The sequence below is a fragment of the Giraffa tippelskirchi genome, chromosome 13 (assembly GCF_054371585.1).
Source record: "Giraffa tippelskirchi isolate mGirTip1 chromosome 13, T2T-mGirTip1v1.2.pri, whole genome shotgun sequence".
NCBI classification, from domain to species: Eukaryota; Metazoa; Chordata; class Mammalia; order Artiodactyla; family Giraffidae; genus Giraffa; species Giraffa tippelskirchi.
The window spans coordinates 102,154,365-102,180,374 of NC_137287.1; the positions used below are offsets into that span (position 1 = coordinate 102,154,365).

At 49.9% G+C, this 26,010-nt stretch overlaps 1 protein-coding gene across 1 annotated transcript in view; it reads left to right on the forward strand.

Annotated features, from left to right (window-relative positions):
* The first annotated feature begins 1,020 nt into the window (after positions 1-1,020).
* Positions 1,021-26,010, forward strand: part of RSPO4 (R-spondin 4) — a 32,553-nt gene continuing 7,563 nt past the window's right edge. The window contains exons 1-3 of the mRNA XM_081552336.1: positions 1,021-1,274; positions 24,771-24,959; positions 25,787-25,927. Coding sequence (XP_081408462.1) covers positions 1,196-1,274; positions 24,771-24,959; positions 25,787-25,927 — 409 coding nt within the window. The 5' untranslated portion in view covers positions 1,021-1,195. The remainder of the gene's footprint in view (positions 1,275-24,770; positions 24,960-25,786; positions 25,928-26,010) is intronic.

Below are 26,010 nucleotides of genomic sequence, written 5' to 3' on the forward strand. Positions count from 1 at the left end.
TAGAATAGAGCCACTCGGACGGATGGCTCTGACATTCTACCCAGATCCCTACTAGGTGGTTTGCTGGTCTTCATGGACACCTATCGAAGAAGACCAGCCAGGGTAGAGTGGCCTCACTCTCTGTGTTTCTCTTCCCCTGACATGCCCTCAAACGTCCTCATTGCACCGGGGATCTCACTAAGGATGAAAATAAGGGGCTGGAGATGGAGATGGAGATTTTTTTAAATCAAATTACCACACAGGTAAAAGGAAGAACAACGGTTCAGCAACAGACTGTCAAGGGTAAGTTCCCCAAGTAGTAGCTAAAAGGGTGCCTTCACTGGACCCAGACAGACCAGTGACCTGCTGTGTGGTCTTAGATAAGTCACTCAGCCTCTCTGAGCTTCCCCTCCCCGCCCTCCCGGTAAAGTGGAGTTCATCAGAACAGAATCTCACTGGGTTGTTTTGAAGACTGTATTCTATGTAAAGTGCTTAGAACGACGCCAAGGACATAGGCCTCAAAAGTGACAGGCAGTATTATTAATTACTGTTACAGCTTTCAGTGGGCAGGGTGGCGGGAGGCAGAACCGTACCCTTTGTTGGGAAGGAGGAATTTGACTCTGAAAGGGTTAAAATTGGGCCAGCTGCTCCCAACCTGCAGATAAGGTTGGAGGAAACACAGTCCAGGCCCCGGGCCCCTTCCCTGGTGAATTTATGAGGTGCTGGTCACTTTGAGGCTTAGGAGAAAGAAAAAGAAAATCCGAGGCAGAGGGTGGGGTGGAGGGAGAGGCTGAGGGCAGGACAGGGTCACCTGGCGTCTGAGCGTCTGTACCTGTGTGTGTGGTGTGGGGGACCATACCTGTGTCCGCCACGGGGCAGTGCAGGAACGACGGCAGAGCGCTCACAGCCGGACAGACCGACCTCTCGGCCCCTGGCCTGGCGACCCCCTCCGCCCCCACCGCGCGCCCGCCCCTAGCGGGTTAACGCGCCGCCCCCGAAGCGCCAGCTCCTCCCAGCCCGTCGCGTCCGGGCTCTGCCAACGCCCTCACTCGACCTGGAGGCCGGGCCCTGGGCGGACGGCGGGTCCCTGGCGGCGGGACTGACCCCGCGCCCGCGGATGCGCAGGGATCGGCCCCCGCGCCCCGCTGCAGGGTAGCCGCTGGGTCGTCGGTCCTCCCAGGGCGCCCCGCACGCCCGCCTGGACCAGGCTGCCCAGATGCGGGCGCCACTCTGCCTCTTGCTGCTTGTCGCCCACGCCGTGGACATGCTCCCCCTGAACCGAAGGAAGAAGCAAGGTATGAGGGGCAGCCGGCAAATTGGCCGGGCAGTGCAGTGGGATAGTCGAGGGGTGGCCCTAGGGGCATCTGCCTGGTGCCTGGCGCCCCAAGCCGTTAGCTCTTCCAGACTGTTGTCAACCCCACTCTACAGATGGGAAGACTGAGGCCCCAGGATACTGTAAGGCAAGCTGGACCAAGAAGGCTCTCCAGGGAGGGAAAGATCTGGCAGGGCTGGCTCCTTACACCCACTCCCTCTAATAATAGTATTGCTGGGGGAAAAGAAAGAGATAAGAAGCCTCAGGTGACACAGGCTGGGGTCGAAGGGACTAGGGGACAGAGTTAGTGGCTCAGAAATCAGCCCAAGCATCCGCACTGAGCCAGGAGGTGACATAAAGAGCCCTGATCTGGAAGTCCCAATGCCCCGGTCTCAGCCCCAGTATAGACCGTGAATCTCTGCATGACTTTCCAGAAGACAGTATTTTTTGGTAGTTTCTCCCTGGGTGAGCGCCTGAGCTGCGTGAGCTCAGGAAGACTGGAGTTTGACAACAGTTATTCTAGGGTGACCTGGAAGACAACTACACCCTCCAAGATCCTCAGTTTTTCCATCTTGACCTCCTAGGGCCACTAAGAGGATGAACCAAGGTTCAGATTATCAATGTACTTGGGGCACAAAGCCAGGGGCCCCTTGCACTCTCGCCTTGGGGGTCTTTGCCAAGTTCCCTCCCTGCGGGAGTCAGAATGTCCCAGGAGGTGAGTTTGAGGTTGTCCCTGCAGAGCCAGGGTTGGCAGAGCCTGTGGGGCCGAGGAGGGTGAGTGAGTCCCACACCTGAGCCATCAGCCCTTTGACCTCCATCCAGCTGGCAGTCTGAGAGTTGGGGGCCAAATGCCAGCCTCTGTGCCCAGGGTTTTCCACGCACGGAGGGAATCCCCACCACATCCTTGTGACATAGGGATCATCCTATTCTTAGAGCCAGGTGCCAAGGCTCAGATAGGCTGAGTAACTTTGCTAAGTTGACCAGCAGGTGAATAAGACCCCGTGTCTTCTTTCTTTCCAGCTCTGGTGTTAGGTGTGAGCAAGGCTACCTGGGAAAGAGAACAAGACTCTACTCTCTGGGGGCTTCTAATCCCTTTTAGTAAAAAGCCCTGAATAGACAAAATCACTCCTGGAGTGAAACAGGAGGCTGAGAGTGCTTGTGGGAGAATGGAGGGGTGGGTTTGGGTGGGACAGAGAGACTGAGGCCTGAAGGACTGCAGGTCCAGGCGTGACTAGACAGAGGGGTCCGGGGAAGGGAGAGGTGGGTAGGCTTCAGGTGAGTCTGTGACCTCACGGGGACACTGCTCTGTGAACGGCCCTTTTACAGTAAAGCTCATGGGCTCTGGAGTCAGCCTGCCTTTTGCAAATCTCTGCTTCCTCAGTTACCAGCTGAGTGACCTTGGGGACATCACTTTGCCTCTTTGAACCTCAGTTTACCCATCTGAGGGTCTATTAGAAGCTCTCTAAGATTTTCTCAGTTCTCAGAAAGACCAAAAAAAAAAAAAAAAATTTAAAAACCTCTCTCTTCAGTAACTCCTCTTAAAAACAGGAATAATGATCTTCATATCCAACTCACAGGGCAGATGTGGGTAAGACTCAGTGAGTTAGCGTGTCTGTTGAGTAGCCAAATGCAGTAGTCATTCTCCTTTCCTGCCCGTCATGTCACTGATCACTCACAACAGCCCAGGGGAGGTTGGGGGGATGCTTATTTTCTGCATGAGAAAACTGAGATTCAGAGAGAAAAACTGATTGTCCAAGGTTTCCCAGCAGGTTAGTAGCAAAGCAGGCTTGAATCCCAGCCGATCTGACATAATGCTGAGAAGGTGTCTCCTGAGCTCTGTTGGTCTTCCCTTCTCAGAACCTCAATATCCCCATCTGAAGAGGAGCTGGTTTAGAAGAGCTTTAAGGTGCTTCTCAGTTCTAAAACACATGCCACACAGACACACAGAATCAAGAAGAAAACTTCCAGTCCCTCCTCCATCCCCAATTTCTCAGTGAGGAGGTCGGGCATGGCTGCACCTTACAAGGCCACTGTTTGGTGAGGGGGCTGCTGGTACCCCTCCCCATGGTTGTTGATCTGTTGCATCTGGAACATATGCATGTCCAGGGCAGCATCTTCAGAGAGAGGCTTTGACTCGGTTTACCTGTCAGGTGCAATGGAGATAGCCTTGGATTTCAGTCCCACCCCACCCTCCACTCCTTTTGGGTGAGTGGATTCCCCCAACCTACCTCCTACCCACAGCCTTGGTTTCCCCATTGGCACTAGGGTGGAGGTAGGGGGGTAGCAGAAAGCTTCCTGTAACCTTCTGCAAGGTGGTCATAGGAGCCTTGGCCAAATAGCTTTGAGCATTGCTGGCTTTAGCAGAGTTCTTGATGGTGGGACTTATCAGAGCATTTGTGGTGAAGAAGTAGAGGACAGAGAGTAGGACCTTTCCCAAACCAGTTACAGATTAGCGACCATTTTTCATAAGATAGCTGCTTGGAAACTTCCACACAAGATCCCCAAGGGTCTTCCCAGCTTTGACATTCTGGTCTAACTTTGGCAGGAGAATGTGTCCTGAAGGCACCTAGATATTAGCAATGCCTCTTTTCTCCTTTCTTCTCCCATCCTTCCCACCACCACCCCCCTTCCTTCTTTAATTCCTTCTTTTCTTCTTTCCTTCCTCTCTCTCTCTTTCCCTTGCTCATTCAATAAGCACTACAGGGCAGACGCCGCGTCAAGCTCTGTGTTGGGGAATCTGGGAGTGTCGAGGTAAACGGACCTGGGGCCTGCCCTTGAGGAGTGGCCAGTGTGGACGGATGCCCTGCCCTGGTCCTCTCCCACCTCCCCTCCGTGCCCGAGCTCTTGGCCCAGCGTTTGACTTGCTCTGCAAGGTCAAGAGGAACGTTCTCTGGGCCCAGCAGCCGCCCAGGCTGAGCTGTCACCCTCAGGGCCTGGCTCCCACAGACCCGTGCTTTGTCAAGCTCCAACATCACTGTTTTTTGATGAAACCTAATTTTTCTGTTTCCAAGACAAGAAAGACAAAAAGACTTGAGAATGGTTCTCAGATCTCAAGTGACTCTTACAAAACAACATGTTGATTAATTAAGTATAAATGAATCAGAACCAGATGGGGACGTCTCTCTCGAAACGTGCTGGGGTGTCCCAGCAGTAGGACAGTCGGGCAGGGTGCGGGGTCCTGGTGTGTACCCCTGCCTTGATATGGAGCTTCATTTAGGCAATGAGGAGAGGACAGGCCATGCCTGACGTTCCCCAGTGTCCATGGCCTGCCGGCTTGTGGATGCAATTGTCCCCCGCATTCACATGGTACCTTTCGATCCTTCTGGACCTGGGGCAGCAAACGGCAGAGGGAGGAGCTCTGGAATTCAGGGCCCTCTCTTGCCCTGGATGTGTGATTTGGGGCAGGCCACATACCTTCTCCAATTCACGGTTCCACATCTGTGAAATGGGAATGGTTGTGCCTACCTCTTTGGCGTTGGGGACGATTCACCACAGTCACAGGGAAAGGTGTCCAAAGGCATACAGTAGGTGCTTCATAAGGACTCAACCACTTCCCCCTCCATTCTACAGCAGAGCGGATGCTCCCTGGGCTGGGGGAAGGGATTCTCAAGTGGGTTGAATCTCACCTCTGCCCTTCTCCTCTCTCTGAGCCTCTAGAAATAGAGATTTCTCTACAAATAAAGAAAATTATCTGTACAAGGGCTATAGCAGTGCCCACTCCAGAGGCCTGTTAGGTGGACTGAATATAATAATTCTCCAAACTGAGAACCCCTGTGTGGATGTCCAGACAGGCAGCACTGTCCCCTGCCCAAAGATAGAGAAGCTGAGACCCGGAAGGCAGATGCCCAGGGCAGAGGCCCTGATAGAGGAGGACCTGGGTTTCTAGTCTCCAGGTCAGGGCCATGGCTGAGCACAGAGCAAGGTGTATCTCACCTCCCTCTCCCCTGGGTGGAGATAAGCTTACCCCTGCCCAGCCACCAAAGCAGATCCTTAAGGCCAGCACGTGCCAGGAACTCTGCGTGTGGGTTATGAAGTCTGACTGTGTCGCTGCCTACATTACTCCTATTTCCTGGACAAGAGGTCTGAGGCTCTGAAAGAGGCAGAGACCTGCCCAGGAACTCCCTACAGCTGAGTTGGAAGGTGGACCCAGAGTTTTGTAGGCTCCAAAGTCTGTGCATGGAAAAGGAAGAGAATCCCGTCAAAGACTTGCCAAGGGCTACAAGGAGGAGTTCAGTTCAGTTCAGTTCAGTTGCTCAGTCATGTCCGACTCTTTGTGACCCCATGGACTGCAGCACGCCAGGCCTCCCTGCCCATTACCAACTCCCAGAGCTTACTCAAACTCACGTCCATTGAGTCGGTGAGGCCATCCAACCATCTCATCCTCTGTCGTCCCCTTCTCCACTCGCCTTCAATCTTTCCCAGCATCAGGGTCTTTTCAAATAAGTCAGTTCTTCGCATAGGGTGGCCAAAGTATTGGAGTTTGGCATCTGAGGCCCTCCATGACTGGACGCTGGCCCTGTCTGCAGTTGGACCTCCACCCCCAATACAAGAAGGAGGGTTGGTAGTAAAACAGGCTCAAATCCCAGTCAATCTGACATGATTCTGAGAAGATGTCTCCTGAGCTCTGTTGGTCTCCTCTTTTCAGAGCCTCACTTTCCCCATCTGAAGAGGAGCTGGTTTAGGAGATCCTTAAGATGCTTCTCAGTTCTAAAAGACACACACACACACAGAGAGAATAAAGAAAATGAAGACTTCCAATCCCTCCCCCATCTCCAGTTGCTCAGTGAGGAGGTCAAGCGTGGCTGTACCTACCATAGCCACTGTTTGGTGAGGGGGCTACTGACGTCCCTTCCCACAGTAGTTGATCTGTTGCATCTGGGACACATGCATGTCCAGGGTAGTATCTTCAGAGAGAGACTTGTGGCAAGGAGGAGGCATCTGAGAGGAGCCCCATCAGAGGGCTAGGTCTTGGGAATTTGTCAGCCGGAAGCAGCAGTAACATAGGAGCTGGGGACTCTCGCAGACGGAGCGAAGGGTCTGGCTGGTGGGAAGGGCAGAAGGGGCTGCGTGGTAGAGGGGGTGGAGATCCGACTGCAGACAGGGCCAGCGTCCAGTCATGGAGGGCCTTGGATGCCATTTGCCTGTCGCCATAGTCACAAAGAAATGTTTACTGAGCCCCTCCTGGGGATCAGGCCCTAAATTAGGTCTTGACAAGGACAGCAGGGATGTGCTCCGTTGTCCCTGCTGTCAGAGCTCAGTTGCTCAGTCATGTCTGGCTCTTTGTTACCCCATGGACTGTGTGCAGCCAGGCTCCTCTGTCCGTGGGATTTTCCAGTCAAGAATACTGGAGTAGGTTGCAGTTTCGAGAAATGGGTTTTTGCTTACATATGTGTGGGTACATGTGTGTACCCGTATGTAGGTGTGTGTGCACATGGATGTGGGTATGTGTGAGTGTGGATGAGGGTGTGTGTACTCTGTGTACTGTGTGTGTACTGACATAAAAATGTAATTTTTACTATTGTCCAAAAAGTGTGGAGGCCACTGTATCAGCTGAGCCCAGTGCAGCCCTCCCGACAGTTCTGGGAGGAGGGTTCCAGGGGATTCCGGGATTGCAGATGAGGAGTTGAAGGCCCCGTGGGTCACACAGCTGTAGGCTTGTGAACCCCAAAAGTCTGGCTCTGGAACTCCAAACAGGAGGCTAAATTACCTTTAAAATAGCAATCGCCCTCGACACATTTGTTCGTACGCTTGTTTCTGACGGCCCTGAATCTGATGGCCATGTCCTTCCCAAGATGTTTTCTTTTCTCAAGGTGGACTTTAGCCCCAGGAAATGGAATGATCCATTGGGGTCTAAATGTCCTCCTGCATCAGACATCCCCAAGCAGCTGCTGAGTGGCGGACATCACATGCTCCTTTCACATTGACCCTCCCCAGCCCTGCCGGGTGGGTGTGGTTACCCTTCTTCCTTTACAGAAGAAGCAGGCTGGCTCAGAGAGGGAAACCGACTTATCCAAGGTCACATGGCCAATGCTCCTGATTCCGGAACCATGGGAGCAGCTCCCGCCTACTATAGAGTGCTCCAGAAAGTCCATCTAATGCTGCCAGTACACGCTCATTCGTATAGCTCTTCCCAGTTTGCAGAACAGTTCAACTTCCATTTTCTCTCTGGAGTTCTGGAGAAAGGTTATCTAATGATGGAATGCTAGGGCTGAAAAGGCCAGTTGAGACCTTGAAGACTCATGTTTGTGAAAAAAAAAAATGGAGCTTCCGACGAGGAAGGGCCTCACCCAAGATCGCCCAGCCAGGGTGGAGGTGAGGATGCTGGAAAGGGGGCAGGGGCCGCGAGGGCGGCCTTGTATAGGCAAAAGAAGGCAGCTTGCTCCAAAGCCTACAGTCTGGTTTAGAGCTTCTCAGAGCCTCAGCTTCTCGTGTCACTCCGTCTGCTTTGTCCTTCTCCCAGGCCCAGAAGAAATGTTAGATGAGAGGATGCAACTAAGAGGGCTTGCACAGCTCTGCAGAGGTCTCTTAGTAACCAGAGGCCAGCCCAGGTCCAAGAGCCTTGTAAGGGCCTCCAGGGTTACCTGAGTGCCACACGGAGTCTGTGGCCTGGCTGTGTGGTTCCATGAGAGGCACCTGGTGGAGGCCTGGGACCCACGCAGAACCGCCATGGCCTTGAAGCCAGTCCTTCTGTCAGAGCCCAGACTGTGGACACTGTTAGGACGTAGAACAGCCCTAGGTTCTGTGGACACCCAGGGACACACACCTCATGTATGTGTCAAAGGGGTTCTCATAGGGACACACACCTCAATTAGCCAGAAGGAATGGGTTACGGGTGCGTGCTCAGTCGCTTCAATCATGTCTGACTCTTTGCGACCCCATGGACTGTAGGCCACCAGGCTCCTCTGTCCATGGGATTCTCCAGGCAAGAATACTGGAGTGGGTTGCCATGCCCTCCTCCAGGGCATCTTCCTAACCCAGGGATGGAAACCACGTCTCTTATGTCTCCTGCATTATAGGTGGATTCTTTACCGCTGAGCCACCAGGGATGTCCCCTCATGTATATATCCACACACATATATGTTCCTAAAAACATTTATTTGTTTCTTTAAAGGTACTTAATTTTCACTGCAACAAAGGTTTAGAAAGTCTCTTTTTGATTTCGTTTTACGGTTATTTCCTCTATGCCAGATGTTACCTGTATTGTTTTATTTACCAACGTCAGGCACTATGCATATAAACTGATTAAATTCTCCTAATAAACCTGTGATGTGGGTACTATTATTGTCCCCATTTTACATATGAGAAAACTGAGGCACAGAGGGGTTGAGTGACTTTCCCTAGGTCACACAGCCAAATTCAAATCCTTCCTAGTCCCAGAGCCCAGACTCCAATTACTGAGCTCAGTTGCCTCCCAGCCTTATTTAGTCCTTGCAGCAATGTGGAAAGGGATGTTATTATCCACATTTCACAGACAAGGAGACTGAATTAAGAGAGAAAGGAATATTAGTTAAAGAATGTGAAACTGCCATTTTTATAGGCTGAAAAATGCCAAATATTAGTGATTTCATATGTTCCAGTCTACTAGCTTGGCAAGTAAGTTTGGCAAAGCCAGGATTTAAACCCAGATGATTGATTCCAAAGGTTGGGTCCATAGCCACCCTGACTGGCCTTCTCCCAGTACATCCAGATAATAGCCCACAAGGTGGTTGGATCCTGTTGTTCTACAGAGGCCTTCCAAGCATAGAGGGGGCTATCAACTTGCCAGGGTCACACAGCCAAGATGGGGAGAGGGTGGAATGTGCCCCCCACTCCAGGTCTCCATGGCCAGAGCCTCCTGGTCTCAGCTCTGTGCAGCCGTCAGCACCACCCAGGACAGACACAGACTCTTGGCCCCACCCTGGGGATTCCTCCAGGGTCCCACAGTGCATGGTCTGGTTCCCGTTGCACGGGTGAAGCTCCCTCATCTCGGGCACTGCTGCCTCAGGCCAGGCCACCCCCGCCTACCCTGGGATGATTTCTTATAATGCCGCGTGATTCCCTGGGCCCCTGCTCTGTGGCCCTTGGTGGGGGCCTCTCTGGGTCGTTGTGGGTCGGAGGGGGGAGGGTTCTGTTTCACTAGCTCAGAAGAAAGGCATGCCCAAGCCTGGGGGACCCAGACCGCGTAGGGAAACCACTCCCTTTCGCCAGAAGCCTCCACTTTCCCTGCAGACCAACTGCAGTGCCCACATCCGCAGGGTGGGGACACCCAGAAAGGAATGTCACAACTGCTCCTCTGCAGCCTGCTCCGCTGTTGGCAGGCAGGCACGGCTGTCTCCAACATGACCCAGATGAGCGGCGGGAGGCCGACTGACTGGCACGAAGGCCACGGGCTCTGCTGCTCACCACCTGAGTGATGTTGGGGAGGTCGCCTCTCCCTTCTGTGCCTCTAGTGGCTAATTTGCAAGATGGGGCACAGAAGCCACCCACAGCACGTAGTGAGTGCTCAGCTGGTGACCGTGAAGAGGGTCCAGTGCCGGGCAGGCAGTGCGGGATTTGGGCTCTGACAGGCCTGGGCTCAGCTCCCAGCTCCGCTACTGCCATGTTCGTGTAAAGATATTTCATTACTGAATCTCAGTGTTGTCTGTCAGTACCATGGTGACAATAGTAGCATCTACATCATAGGATTGTCTTGAAGATCGAAATTGTGCATGTAACCCACCTGGGAGACAGTAGGTGCTAATAAATGGTGATACCAGTCATGCGTCATAGGAAAGTTGGCTCGCTCTAGTGTCCAGGACTTTCCAGCCTAACGTCAGACATGCCCCCGCCTGGGTTTGAAAGTCCTTGGCAGACCTAACTCTTCAAAAGAAAGTTGTCTGGGGAAGCCCAGATTCAGAGGCTAGGGAGGTCCTAAGTGCTGTGTGTCTATAGCAGAGTGATTCACCCTCTCTGAGCCTCTGTTTGCTCCTCTATGGAAGGAGACCTCAGAGAACAGCAGTGAAGATAGCAGTGTGTGTGTGTGTTGCTCGCACATTATAAATGTGTAAATGATGTGATGAGGCCATGATGAGGCCCGACATCCTGCCCTCTGCCCACAGCAGCTGGAAAAACGCAGTCAGATGCTGCCTTTCAGACATAATTTTCGTTCCTCCTCCCCTCTTGCCTGCTTCTGGCAGACATGTGAGTCCAGCAGACTTAATTCATAGCACATTATCAGTTTCAGTCGAGCTGATGACGTTCTTATTTTGTATTATCTTATTTTTTTCCTTATTTTTAAATGGTTGTGCTTAGTCACTCAAGTCATGTCCGACTCTTTGTGCCTCCATGAACGTTAGCCCACCAGGCTCCTCTGTCCGTGGGATTCTCCAGGCAAGAATACTGGAGTGGGTTGCCATTTCCTTCTCCATTTTAAATGGTTACAAATTGTCAATGTTTAATTTTACTCTTAACATTTACTTCACTTATTTTAAGATTTTCATTTTTGTTTTATTTGAACATCTTATTTTTATTAATTTTAATATATATTATTAGTTTGTTTTTATTGAAGTATAGTTGATTTACAATATGGTGTTAGTTTCAGGTGTACAGCAAAGTGATTCAGATATATAGATATATATATATTTCTTTTTTTTTTTCTTTTCAGATTCTTTTTCCTTATGGGCTATTACAAAGTACTAAGTATAGGTCCCTGTGCTATCTAGTAGATCTTTGTTGGTAGTCCGTTTTATATATAGTGCCTTAGCACTTTATAATTTACTATCTTTGTTCTGGCCATCATCTTGTGGGTAAAAAGCTAATAAACTGTGTTATTTGCATGATATCTAATTTGCTTATCATGTCTTCTTAGATTAGTGAATTTAGGCTCTTATAAATAAATACTTTATATGAACTTCTTTTAAGTGTCTTTTGTGGATTTTTTCAGCTTGTCTAAAAAATGATTTTATTATGGTTGTATCAAATGTTAATCTTTCTCCCAAGAAATGTCAAACTCAGATGAACAAACGTGGTAAGGATTTCATATGATGAACATTTTTGCAGAAACAGTCTGATGCGTTCTAAATGGTTGTTATTATCAAATGAAATTGCCCTCAAATTTTCTTGGAAGGGGTTAATGCAATTTATTTAAATTTACAAATGTATTTTTATTCTATTTTTACATTTTATTTTTCTAAGCTTTTTGTTTTTATCTTTTAGTTTTAAAATGCCTTTTTATTTTGAATTTTTATTAATTTAAATTATGTTTTATTTTAAATCTTTTAATTTTACTTTTTGGATGGTTAATTTCTTTTTAAAAAATGTTATTGCGTTTTTATTTGCCCGCTTTTTTACTGGGTTTCCTGAATTTTTCTCATCAGTTTATAGGCATGTGTGTGCTCAGTCGGTCAGTCATGTCTGACTCTGTGACCCCATGGACTGTACCCCACCAGGCTCATCTGTCCATGGAATTTTTCAGGCAAGAATACTGGAGTGAGTTGCCATTTCCTACTCCAGGGATCTGCCTGACCTAGGGATCGAACCCATGTCTTCTGCATCTCCTGCATTGGCAAGACAAATTTTTTACCAGCGCGCCATCTGGGAAGCCAGCAGTTTATAAGACTTCCTTGTATTACCTATTAATCTCCTGTTGGTTTTGACATGGAAGGTATGTTTCTTTAATCTCTTATGCCAGCTGCTAACTTTGTATGTCCTTTGGAGAATAGACATTGTTACTTATAATACTGTTCAAAAAAAGGTTTGAAGGTTTGGTAGGAGTGGAGTTTTTCTACCTTATGTTCTGGGCTGTTTGATCTTACAAAATGTCCTCATAAGAAGGTCTCATGAGAAGGGTGTGAGTTCCCAATTCTCTGTCTTTTGAGCAGATCACCCTTCCCGTGAGCAATTCTTCCTTGACAAGTGTTTTCAGTCCTGATGCAGCGGCCCTAGGGCCTTCCCTGAGGATACTCCTGGAACTCTCAAATGCAGGTGCCTCTTCTCTGTCCACCTTCATTCCTGGTTGTCCCTGGGTCACTGCATTTCAGCCAGCACATGTCTATTAAACCCTTGCTGTCAGCCAGACTCTGTCCTTGAGGGCCCCAGACTGATGAAGGTGGCAGGCCCAACAGAGTGAATAGGAGAGGTGTCAGCTGGATACACCAGCCCCGGGTCAGGGGGAGTTGGCTTGATGTTTTCCCCACGGTCCCCACCAATGGCTGACATTCTTCCAGGGCTGCTTTCTCTGAATGGTTTCAATTCGTGGACCATCTTATTCTCTTGCATCAGTAACCCTCCCTCCAGCCCCACCCCCCCCAAAGGAAAAAGAAAGAAACCAGGCACTCAGGACATTTGTGAGTAATGCAGACTTGAAGATTGAAGGTCTGGGGATGCTGCTAAGGGCTCCATCTGCAGTACAGGTGGTTTCAGGCTTAAGACCACTGGGTCGTTCCTTCAGCCTCCTCTCTCCTCCTTCTGTCTGACTCTGCACCACACAGCTCCGGGGCCCTCTCTGTGGGCCTTGGGCTCTGGGATGTGTGACTTTCAATGGCACTTTTCTGCCTTTGGAGAGTCCCCAGGCGTGAGGCAGCAGAAGGGGCCGACAGGCCACCAGGGAGGTACAGCTCCAAGCAGTTAGGAGCTAGGGCTTTGGTTTGCATCCCACTTGACTCTTTGCTGTGGGTACTTGAGTCAACCACTTTAGCTTTCTGAACCTTAGTTTTCAATCCACGAAAATGGGTAAATACAGTCCAGCTTTGCAAGGCTGTGATGGGTTTGCAGTGATTTAATAGAAGGACTTGATGGCACAGGGTCCTGCATGCTGTAGATATTCAGCAGGCATCGGCCTGGCTCTGCCCCTCTGCAGACCTAGTCCTTCCGAGGGTCTATAGGAGCTTGTAGAGATCAGCATCTCTGGCTGTAGCTGTTTGTCTCAGTTCTAGCCGTTGATCCTGCCTTTAACTGGATAAGAGGGATTACGATCCCCATTTTGCAGATGAGAAAATTGAGACCAGCTAACAGTGGGTGTGGAATTTCCAGGCCCTGCAAGCCTAGATTCCTCTAACTGACTGGGTTTTGGTATGGTGGAGACAGTACCCCCAGGACCATGAGAAGTTTCCAAGACAAAACCCCACGCATACTGTGCCTCTGTCACTTTCTTCTGTTCAGCTTCTCCCTGCTCGCATCATACCATTTTTGAGCACCTACTATGTGCCAGGTGATCTGTGTGCATTAATTACCCATAACCTCAGGAGATAGGACGCATTTTACAGAAGAGGAAAGTAGGATCCAGATAGGTGAGGCCACATACCCAGGTTTCCACAGCCCCCATCCATCTGGGTTGGAAGCCAAGCTAGGGCTCTGAAGCCAGAGCTCTTGAACCCAGGGCAGCAATGAGGATAAAGTTGACTTCCATTTGGTGAGTCCTTGGCATATGAACCGGGCATGCCGCCAGGTGCTCTGTAGGTTATTACCTCCCTTCATCCTCCAGACAACCCTTTGATAGCATCATTTTCATTTTGCAGCTGAGATGTGAGGCTCAGAGAAGTGAGAGGGACTCCCCAGGGTCAAGGTTGCAGAGTTGGGATTCAAACTCAGATGTATATGACCTGGACTCTTGCCTGCCCCACACTGCCTCCCCTTATCTCCTACTTCCTGAGCTGGGAAGTTGGTCTGGGGGCCTGAGCGGGCAGATGCCTGTTCTGTTTTTCTCACCTTCAAGAATGACCTGGGGAGCCATCCAGACAGGGCCTCAGGTTTCAGCCCAGCTTTGAGGTGGCAGGTGTACAGCAGGTATAGGGAGCAAATGAACAGCAAGATGCGAGTGAGACCTTGTCCCAGTGGCCTGCAAACATTAAGAGGCCACTGCAGGTCACTGAAGCACTACCGGAGCCAATGACATGGAGGAGCAGAAGGGATTCAGGCACCTCTGGAGGAGGCTGCAGGATAGATACCATCATGGAATTCCTAGATCAGGTCTCTTTAGAGCTGAGGACGGGAAGCTGACAGCAGCTAACACCAGCTACCTGCTGCACCATGAACTAGACTGCTTACCTTTTAATTCTCATGATTACCCTTGAGCAAGACTTGTCCATCTGCTGCTCATAGCCAATAGCCTGATCTAGAACCCCCCAGATGACCACAGGCCTCCAACCTGGGCTCCCAGCTCCCACTGCTGCCCATTCCCATCCATTCTGCTCAGCCCCAAAGGGATCTCTTGAGATGCAGACGCTTGTTGGCCTGTACCCCGCAGGGCATTCCCATCTTGCTTCCAGGAAAGCCCAGCACTAGCCTTTTCTGTGCCCAGCACCTCGCTCTGGGCTGATCTGCCTTTCTGACCAGTCTCTGTGTTCTGGCCTCACTGCCCTCTTCCATGCTAAGCCCCTGGACCTTTGTACCTGCTACTTCCTCTGTAGGAATGCATTCCTTGTATGTTTCAGCGAGTCCTGTCTTGTGGCCAGACCCTCCTCTCCTCTGCTCACTCTGTTTCCTTTCATTCACTTACTGTCACTATCTCCGATGATCTCTCTCTCTCTCCTTTAGGATGCAAACTCCAAGAGGAGAAGGGCTGTCTTGTCCTCTGATGGATCCCTGGTGCCTACAACACTTCTTGGCACATAGTGGGTTCTTGATACATATTTGTGGAAGGAACAGGCTTTCCAGTGAGTGGATGATTGCCTCTACCTTACAATGAGTAAACTGAGATTCAATAACAGGCCCAAGGAATGAAGTATGGAGCTGGGATCTGAAGGCAGGCTTCTCGGCTTCCCTGGTGGCTCAGATGGTAAAGAATCTACCTGCATTGCGGGAGACCTGGGTTTGATCCCTGGTTCAGAAAGATTCCCTGGGGAAGGAAATGGGTGCCCACTACAGTATTCTTGCCTGGAGAATTCCATGGACCAAGGAGCCTTGGCGGGCTACAGTCCATGGGGTTGCAAAGAGTTGGACACAACTGAGCGACTACTCATTTTAGGGCTTCCCTGGTGGCTCAGACAGTAAAGAATCTGCCTGCGATGCAGAAGACCCAGTTTTGATCCCTGGCTTTGGAAGATCCCCTGGAGAAGGGAATGGCTACCTTCTCTAGTATTCTGGCCCAGAGAATTCCATGCACAGAGGAGCCTGGTGGGCTATAGTTCATGGGGTCACAAAGAGTCTGACATGACTGAGCAACTAACCCTCTCACTTTTTCTTTCCCATAAAATAACAGCACCTGCCTTCTTGCTTCTTAAAATCAGGTCTGGAGGCCAGCACCATCAGCATCCCTGGGAAGCTTTGTAGAAAAGCAGACTCTCAGGCCTCACCTCAGACCTTTAGCATCAACATCTACATTTGAACCCAAGACCCCTGGGCACTTTGTATGCTCATTAGTTTGGGAAGCCCTGGCTGACCTCACAGAGTGGTTTTTTAAAATCACCTGAGTTCATACACATATGACACCAGGTGAACCACCATAAAGTGTTAAACCAACAGCACGTATCGAAGGGTGGAAGTGCCTCTGTTTTAAATAAGCAGCCCCAGGTGATTCTTTTTTTTTTTTTTTAATTTTCAATAAGCATAATAAATATCTTCAAAGAGATAGGCTATTTGGTAGTAACTGATGAAATAACCACTTCCCAGGTAGCTCAGTAGTAAAGAATCCACCTGCAATGCAGGAGACACAGGAGGCGTGGGTTCAATCCCTGGGTCAGGAGGATCCCCAGGAGAAGGAAATGGCAACCCACTCCAGCATTCCTGTCTGGAGAACTCCAGGGACAGAGGAGCCTGGTGGGCTACAGTCCATAGAGGGTCACATGACTGAGCGACTGAGCACGCATGCAGTAAAATAAGCAGTTATTTTTAAAAGACTAATTGGAGATACAGGGTCTAACAGGAAAATGCATACAGCCCCAGGTGATTCTGATGTGGATTTGATTCTAAGGATCACCACTGGCTGGGAAACAGCAGATGTGGGTATGAGCCCTGGCTCCACTACCAGCCTCCATCTCCCCACCTCCCCAGCCAGTGGAAGCCAATGTCTGAGAAAAATTCAAGCAGGAGCTGGGGCAGGGTACTTCCCCACTCCCCCAAGTCCAGGTGGTGGCAAGAGAATCACTCAGAGAGAGCCTGGAGGGGACCTGAAGGACAGGGAAACGGGCATTTGGCTCCCTGATTGAACACAGAGGTACTGATCTGCTCCGTGTCATGGAGACGAGGGGAGATGAGCATGGGATGGAGGGAGATTGAATGAGATCCAGAAGGTCGGGGTCAGTCCTGGGACAACCTATACTGCCACTGTCTGGCTGATTTCCTGTCTCTGTCAAGGTCAAATGAACATTGAAGGAGACAGTAGCCTTAGCACAGCACAGGAAACTTAACAAGGCCTTAAAAAGGGGACCTCTTACTCTGTGTGGAGGATTAAAGGAGGCATTGAGATATGCTGGCCATGGGAAGGCAGTGTGACCTTCAGGTGAAGCCTTCAAGTTCTGCAGTCACACTGCCTGGGCCAACTATCCAGTCACATAACTCTTAGTAAGTCACTTACCTCTTAGTAAGTGACCTTGAGCAAGTGGCAGCATTGCCCTGGACCTCAGTTTCCTCTTTTCTGAAATGGATATGATCATTGTACCTAAATGAACCTTGCAGCATCTCTACATGGTGGGTAGCAGGTATTAAAAAGGACGAGGCAGTGATGTATTCACCAGGATACTTTAAGTGATCAAAGCAAGGTGCTGAAGAGTCTGTGCAGGGCACTGTGGTTTATCCTTGCCCTCCTGGAGCTCACCTTTCAGTGGTGGGAAAGAGATAAAAACTCAAACCAACCCCTCACATATCAGATGGAGATAAGTGCCAAAGAAGAACAAAGCAGGGTGAGACAGGGATATGTGATGGGTCTGACTTCAGGCGAGGTGGTCAGGGAGGTCTCATGGGGAAGGACGTTCCAGTAGAGACCCCAAGGGGGTGAGCCCTGTGGATGAATGTAGGGAGGGCATTCTATGCAGAGGGAAGGGCAAGTGAGTGCAAAGGCCCTGAGTTGGGAGTGGTCTTGGCATGTTTGAGGGACAGCAAGGATGAGGCCAGCGTGGCTGGAGCAGGGCAAGTGGCAATTGGGAGGGAAGGGAATTAGTGTTGGTGTAGACTGATTTCTGATAGATTGTATATGGGATAGGACATAAGGTGAAGAAGCAGGGTGACTCCAAGATGTTTGACCACAAGTGGAGTAGTCATTGACCCACATGGACAGGAGGGGCAGTTTGGGGTGGGCAGGGGGAGGAAAAGTCATTAAAAGTTTCCATTTTGGATGTGTGTCTATTATTACTATATTTTGAGAGTTCTACCCATTAAACCCTTGGTGACACTATAGCAAGGATTTGCTCTCTGCTTCTTGCCCAAGCTCCCTCCCTGCCACCAACTTATATACAGTGAGTCCCCTACATACAAATGAGTTCTGTTCTCAGAGTGCATTCTTAAGTCCAATTTGTTTGTAATTCCAACATAGTTAGCCTAGGTACCCAACTAACATAATTAGCTATATAGTACTGTACTATAATAGGTTTATGATCCTTTTCACACAGATAATACATAAAAACAAACACGCACAAAAAAAACCCATTTCTAATCTTATAGTACGGTACCTTGAAAAGCACGGTAGTACAGTACTACATCTGGCACACAGGGGCTGGCATCAAGTGAAGAGGCAAGAAGAGTTACTGACTGGAGGAGGGAGAGGAGCTGGGAGATGGTGGAGCTGAAGGGTCATCAGCCGTAGGAGATGGGGCGCATCTCCTATGGGGGGAGATGCAGTTTCACTCACGCCTGACGTTGATGGCACAGGTTCTGGTTCATTGCTGGATTCAATCCTCTTGACCCTCTTGAAAAACTGATCCAGTGACATCTGGATAGTAGCTTTTTCTCTCATCATAGCTGACATGGAAGCACTGAATTGCATTTTGAACAGCTGCTGCAAACTTCATGGACCTTTCTACATTCAGGTCCTGTTTCTCAAAAACTAACAGCCTTCTTAGATAAAGAACATCCCCTTGCCATCTCCTGCATTGTGAGCCTCTTCGGCTCTTCAGTTACTTCTTCCCCTTGTCTCTCTTTGTGCTTTCTCTGGACACACTGTCATCTTTGAAAGTTCGTAGCCTGAAGGTTCGTATGTAGGGGATTTCCTGTACTGTCATAAACTCACCTTTCTTAGGAAACCTTTCTTCTGACACAAACCAGTCCTGCTCCAGTTCCCACATCTGCCTCTCCAGAAAACCATCCCTGATGAACTGCAGTCTGAACCCGGCTCCTGGCTGCCTGAGTCCTTCACTTAGCTCTGAGCTCTGCTGGGCAGACATCATCAGCTTTCTTGCCAATGTATGAACCAAGTTCTCTCCCCACTAGATTGCAGCCTCCCTGAGAACAGCTTTTGAGAACTTTTATTAAGCTATCATTCATTCATTCATTTAAGAAATAGCACGCACCTGCAGTGTGCAAGACTGTGGAAATTTGAAGGAGAATGAGCCAAGCTGAACCCCCAGCTCTCAAGGGAGCCCCTTGGGGTGCTTCCCATGCACCTCCCTTAATCAAGTGCTAAAACAGTGCTCATTTATCTGCCGTGAGCTATGCTAAGTACTCGGCATGGATGAGCTCACAAGTGCTGGGAGGTGGTTGCTACTATTGTCCACATTTTGCAAAAGAAGAGACTCGGGTTCAGGATAGTGAAGCCACGTGCCTAAGATCACACAGCCAGAAAATGGGCGTTTGTTATGGTGGAAGCTGAGACAGTGTCCCCACCTCGCCCCTGGTCTCTCCAATCAGGAGTCATCGCTAGGGCCCATGCCTTGCTGGGGATGGTGAAATCTGCTCCCAAGGCAGGAATGTGCCCAGGGGTCCTCTGAGCCAGCCTCCAGTGGCAAAGACTGCCTCCCATATGTGGCCATCTGAGCAGGCAGATGGGAGCCCAGATGTTGTTTATTTTCTCTGGTCATCGGTGACATGCATCTTCCACTGCCAGGCGGGGATAGGAGAATACACCATCCAGCACTCTCTGTGTGTGGGCACCACCCCCCCACACACACATGGTTCTGGATCCTTCTCAAGGGCGTGGCCCTCCTCAGGTTGCCCTGCCTTGGGATAAGGAATGGTGGTCTCTTTCCCTTCTTCTCCATCCTCCTCTCCCCCAGGGAGTCCTTCGGGACAGCTGTGTTAAATCCTGTAGTCCACCATGACACACACTGTTCTCATGCAAGACACATTTCCCTGGGCACACCCCAAATGTGAAGAAACTCTACCTCAAAAGTGTTGACATCAAATTAAAAGTTCTGTGCTGATTGCCAAAGCAAGTCTGAGATCACAAACACCAATGGAGGCATGGCAGGTGGTGATAGCAACGTTACTGAGACCCTCGTTAACTGTCAGGCCTGCTCAGGTCCTCAGGGTTCTCTCAGGTTGGTCAGTGTGATCCCTATTTTACAAGTGGGAAAACTGAAGCACAGGGCAGCTAAGGCACTAGTTCAAGGGCACATGAACAAGAATAAAGGGCAGAGCTGCTTGATCCCAAGCAGTGTGGCTCTTAACCCTGCTTTAAAGTAGGAACCTGTTAGCAGTGCAGATTCTCAAGCCCTACCCAGACTTACTGACTCAGCAACTGAGGGGAAGGCTCAGCAATCAGTGATTTAACCAGCTCTCCAGGTGAATTTGATGCAGTCCCAAGTTTGGGAACCCCTACTCTGCATTGCCTTCTAATGTGAATGAATGAAGCAGCTGTAAGATAAACAGCTGCCCAAGGATGATAATACATGGTGATTGACCTTTGCCCTCAGTGTCGCGGATAATAACAGAAGTGGTGGGGACCTTGGCAAACCAGAGATCATAGGCCATGTCTGTGGAATTCCAGCCAAGCATTGCCCTACGGGAATGCAGACCTGGTGTGTGGGCAAATATTCATACCTTTTCCAGCTTCTTACGTGATATCTATTTTTTAACTGTTAGCAAATTAGTTTTTTGTTTTTCTTAAGTGTATAGCTGAAGTTCTTGGCTTGGGTATTGAGGATTTGTCAATTTCAGGCTCTCTGTGGGCTGCCAAGGAGATGGGCCTGCCTGAGAGACCAGGTAATTTTCAGGATCCTAGATGTCACCCTGTGCCTTCTGACCCCCTCAAGGAAAGGTGGGTGGGAGGCACGATAATGCAGAGATGACTCTGAATCCACTCAGATCCCTAAATGAAAAAATATAGCAATCACTTGCAAACACTGAAACATTGACTCCCATCAAAACAAGGGGCTTGCAGTCATTCTCAGAATGTGGGTGACCCTGAGATTGGGAACCCTCATTTCAAAGAACACAGGTCACTCCATGATCTCAACAGAAAGAATAACCTGCCCTCTTCCCAAGACCAAAGCTGCCTCCTCTGTCTCTGCCCTGAGCCCTTCACCATCCCAAGGGTGAAAGGCTCTATGCTAAGACTTTTCCATGTATTATACCGTCTGCTTTCATCACATCTGCAAGTTAAGTACACAGCTAGAATGACTGAGGCCCAGAGAGTTGAAGTACTTTTCCCATGATCACACAGCTGCTGCCACATTTTGTAACCACTGAGTCCCTAGCACTGGACCTCACAGAGAGTAGGGGCTCACTAGCTATCTGTTGAATGAATGGTTGGATGGATGAATGGATTAGTGAACCTTGGTCTAATGCACATGCTCAGAGTTGTTATAAGCCTGCATCCCTTAGTAAACTACCAACCCTGATGTGATAAAAGTCCACTGTCATTCTCCATAAGATGGACATCCAAGTCTCAACTTATCCCCTGGCTGCTTGAGGAAAGACAAAGTGACTCCAATGTCATTCCAAGCCCCTATGGATGCTGGAGCAGCACAAGATCATCCTTTTGGGGTCATTGGTACTTTGACTGTGGGAGGATGAGGGGAAGTATTTACTAAGAGAAATCACATGGGGTGTCATCCCCTGTGATGCCCCAAGAAAACTGAGGGAGGTTGCAATCAGAGCTCAAATACTGATACTTCAATGAGAAATGTGCCTCAGAGGGGAGAGAGGGCAGCAATGAAAGCCAGCATCCAGTTGAGGTACAGAAGGAGCCAGGGGTTTTCAAAGCAGGTGCCCTACAACCCCAGGGCCCCTTAGTGTGCCATGTGGTCAGGCTGAGTGGGCAGAGCTTCAGGCCCTCAGCCTTGCTAAAGCCAAGCTGCTCTATGATGACCTGTTGGGCTCCACCTACCTGGTGACCTACGTCATTCTGATTACAATCTGACGTGAGGAGAGCTACCTCAAGTTAACTAGTGACTTTCTTTGGGACTATGGAGTGAACCAAGTCTTTGGAGACTAGAAAGATGGACTTAGAAGGTGCTCAGAAACTCTGACCATCTGGGCCCCATGAGGTTTTTTTTTTTCCTCTCTCTCTCTCTGCATCTGATTTCCCTCTCTCTCTCTGTGTGTGTGCTTCTGTGTAGTCAGGAGTCTTTGTTGGCAAGAGACAGAAAACCATACTCAAAATGGTTTTAGAAGAGAAGAGACTTTATGGCCCCTCCCAGGAGTAGATAAGATGCACAGGCAATCTCTTGTGTGGCCTCCATTCTTGGGACCCTCTCCCCTCATGCGTTGTCCACCAACTCTGGTCTACATCTTCTCAAATCCAAATAGAGTGTAAACACACACACACACACAATCCTAAGACTAGCTTCTGTCAAAACATGTGCCTGTGTCTGGACCAATCACTGCAGTCAAGGGGACCTGATGCTGATTGCTCAAGCCCATGTTAGATGCATCTGGACAGAGGTGGTACCACATGAACCTCAAAGTCAGAGATGGGGCCTTTGCTAGAAAAGAGTGCTAGTGCCCACCAAAGCTTCTCACACTTGTACACTGGAACAGGCCACCCTGCCCTCCTGCAAATGTCCTTAGGTCAAGAGGCCATCCTAAACCATGGTCTGTCTGCCCACAGTCAAAATTCTCTAGAGAGATGGTCTAATGGTCCCAGCCTGGATGACCTGTCAGGCCTTGGTACAGCCTGTCCGCCACTGGCTAGGGGACAGGGTCAAGCTGTACAAGCATAGTTGCCTTGTCTGGTTCTCAGGGAAAGGAGATTGTGAGCAAGAAAAGACACACACAAAATGCCAATTATGTCTATTTTGGTCTGTTTAAATGTACATTCCTGGGCCTAGAGGCTTTACAAGCCTCCCTGGAGATTCTTATGCATAGTCAAGTTTAGGAGCCATCATCAAGTCTGGATCTTTCTAAAGCAACATTGTACAAACTCTAGTTGTCATCACTTATGATTCATAAAATTAGCACTCAAGTCTCTACATCTGTAACTGTGGGGAAATTGGAGGAACAGCATTGCCCTTTCTAATGAGTTATAGAGATGTGATGAAAGCCAGAGTGAGGCCATCAGATTCAAGAAGTCAGAGGTGTGTCATTACAACAGAAAGGCAGTAGAGGGCACCCTACCAACCGCCGAGATCAGGGATGCAGCAAGAGGCAGAGCCAACAGCTCTTCAAAGACCTGGTGATGAATGATGGTAGTTGAGATCCAGCACCTGTCCACAGGTATGCATGCAAGCACACACACTGACACCCTCCCAGGTCAGGGGCGAGTCCTTGTTGGGTTGTTTTTTCTGCAGCATGTTGAAATCTCACTCTACAAATACTGCAGTAGCTCTAATTGGAATTTCTTTGCTATTTGGCTGCCTGACCTTGGGGAAGACTCCACCTTCTCTGGCCTCTGGGTCCCTAGAGTGAAGCTGCAGGGGTTGGGCTGCGTAATCCCTAAACTCTTCCGAGAGACAACAGTTAGTAAGGGTTTTGCTTTGTCACCATCTGCGTTGCTATTACAGTCACTTCTGTGGGCTGCAACCCTCCCACCAGGCTGTGAGGTCCCAGAACAGCAGGGCCACATGTTGCTCATGCCTGCAGCCCCAGGCTCTGCCTGACACAGAGGAGGCCCTGAGCAAATGCGCCGCGTGGCAGTGTGGTGCTGACTGATGTGGGTCCCTGCACCACTGATTCTAGGGGATAGTGGGTGTGTCATTTCACCTCTTTGAGCCTCTATTTCTTCAGTTGCAAAATGGGTAGCACCACTCATGCCTGTGTCAGGCTGAGTCTCTAACTACAACCTCAGTTTTCAGGAAATACCCTTCTATTTCTCTGTCGTTGAACGTAATTTCTAATCTGAGTCCTATTCTGCCAGGTAGCAGAGATCATCTCAAGCCAATAGAGGTTCTCTTTGCCCTTTGTTGGTGGGGTCACATCTCAGGGCCAGTGGGCTTACATAGTGCCAAGGTAACTAGTTTATTAAACAAGCTGAACTTGGTGAGGTATAAACATGCAACAGTTTCATGTTTCCCTAATCTCTGCCTCTATGAAGCTGCCTGGCCCTTTCCTGTCCCTTAATGACACCCGGTTACTTTCTGACTCTCCCCAGCTCCCGCCTACCCTCAATGGTCTACCCTACTGCCTCTTGCTGGGGCGCCTGCCAGAAACCAGCCTTCTTGGGTGAGGCTTCTTGAGCCTGATTACTCCTGGGGAGACTTGCCACTGAGAACCCCTCATGCTGGCCATGAAGGATGTGCAATTTCTTCTGCTGCCTCCCCCCCTCAGCTTGGCCCTTCCCTCTCCTGGTCTCTTTTCTGTGCTCAAGGCGGTATTGGAAGGAGCAGACCTGTGGGGCTGCCACACAAGCTAACATCCAATAGGCGTGTGAGGTGCTGGTCACCCCCTTTATGCAGGCAACAGTCTCTCTGAGGGGTACCCTTGCATCTCCTCTCACTTGGTTTGAGAGTTTGGGAAGTGAGAGGAAGCCACAGCAACCCCCTCTTCCCCAAGTTGACAGCTCCTAACTCTCCTGAGTCCTCCTGTCTTGGTGTCAACATGATCAGAGGTAGTCAGATGGCAGAGACTCCCTGTAAGCCCTGGAGGAGCTTCTTTCTAGGGTATTTCTCACCTTTTTCTCCCCAGCTTTGGTTGCCACTTCTGGAAAAAAGTTCCTTCCCTTTACTTGCTGTACTTGAGGATGTTGGGAGCCCTTGATAATGGTGTCAGTGAGGAATGGGGTATCGTTCAGAAAGGCAGCAGGGAGACGAGGGTCTTCTCCCACCCCCTCATGCATGTGCACCACAAACACACTCAAAAACACACACTGTATTAGTAAAGATTAAATATGTCAGTGAGTGACCGAACTTTTAATCTTATTTCTCCAACATCTTTAACACATGGTCTATACCTCATGATCCAAAATAGATGCTTGTGCTCCTGCCCTCGTGTTCACATTCCACCCAACAGGAAGGATCAGGGGATGATAAAGGGCATTCCCCTGCCCTTTAAGCTTTCTAGAAGTTGCACACACACTGCTTTGCCTTATAACCTACTAGCCGGGTTTTGGTCACATGACCAAAGTCACATGATCTAGTTGCATGGGAAGTACAGTCATTTGAATGGGCACGTGCTCAATTACTGTTCTATCCCAATGAGACAGTCTGAGCTGCTGACACATGTGGTTTCACTATCTCTCTCTCCCTTTCCCCACCCTCCACCCTGGTCTGGCTGGCAGTGGGCACTGGTCTGGGGGGCAACTGCACAGGCTGTGTTATCTGCTCAGAGGAGAACGGCTGCTCAACCTGCCAGCAGAGGCTCTTCCTGTTCATCCGCCGGGAAGGTATCCGCCAGTACGGCAAGTGTGTGCATGACTGTCCCCCCGGCTACTTCGGCGTCCGCGGCCAGGAAGTCAACAGGTGCAAAAGTACGTGGCCCCTCCCTTATCTTATGCTAGCACTGTGCTCCTGCGCACTCCTGGTCCACATCCCACCTCTCGCCCAATACAACAGCCCCTGGGGAAGTAGAGTATGCCTGAGCCCAGACTCAAATATATGCTTGCTTTTAGGCTGGCTCTGAAGCCCTAAGCAAGTCAATGTCCTCTCTGAGCTCAACACTAACAACAGGGCAGGGAACTTCCACCTCTACACTAGTTTGCTCTGTGGCCTTTGGCATGCTACTGACTCTCTCTGGGCCTAGCTCAATGGGAAAAAGAGTCCTAACTCCTAACTTTGGTTTTCACTGTGAGCTGGGCAAATCATGACCATCTTTGATCTTTGGTGGAAATGGAGTAGGGAGTCCTCGCTCCCAGCCCAGATTCACTGTGTGACTTCAGGCAAGGTATTTGCTCTCTCTGAGCCTCAGCTCAAATGATAAAGAGAATCAAAATAACCATGTTACCTTGGACATGACACCTGCCCCCACTGAGCCTCAGTTCAAATGAGAAAAGGAGTTCTGGAATGCAGCCCCATTTGTGGACAAGTCTGGGCTTCAAATGAAATGTTAGTCACTCAATCGTGTCCAACTCTTTGTGACCCCATGGACTGTAGCCCACCAGGTTCCTCTGTCCATAAAATTTTCCAGGCAAGAATACTGGAGTGGGTTGCCATTCCCTTCTCCAGAGACACACTGAATCTGGACCCCAGTACTATAGAACTTGGGTCACTCAGAGGCCCTCCTCAGTCCTGGGCAGTCCCAGGGGGTCCCCTCCCCGGACAGCTCCTCTCACCCAGGCTGGTCCTGGCTGTATTACAGAATGCGGAGCCACATGTGAAAGCTGCTTCAGCCAGGACTTCTGCATCCAGTGCAAGAGGCGGTTTTACCTGTACAAGGGAAAGTGTCTGCCCACCTGCCCGCCGGGCACCACGGCCCAGCCCAGCACACGGGAGTGCCAGGGTGAGTGGGGGCATCCTCGCCCTGCCCTGTCCCCTTCCTCCCTGGAGCAGGGGCTGGTGAGGGGTGTCAGGAGACCTGGAAGA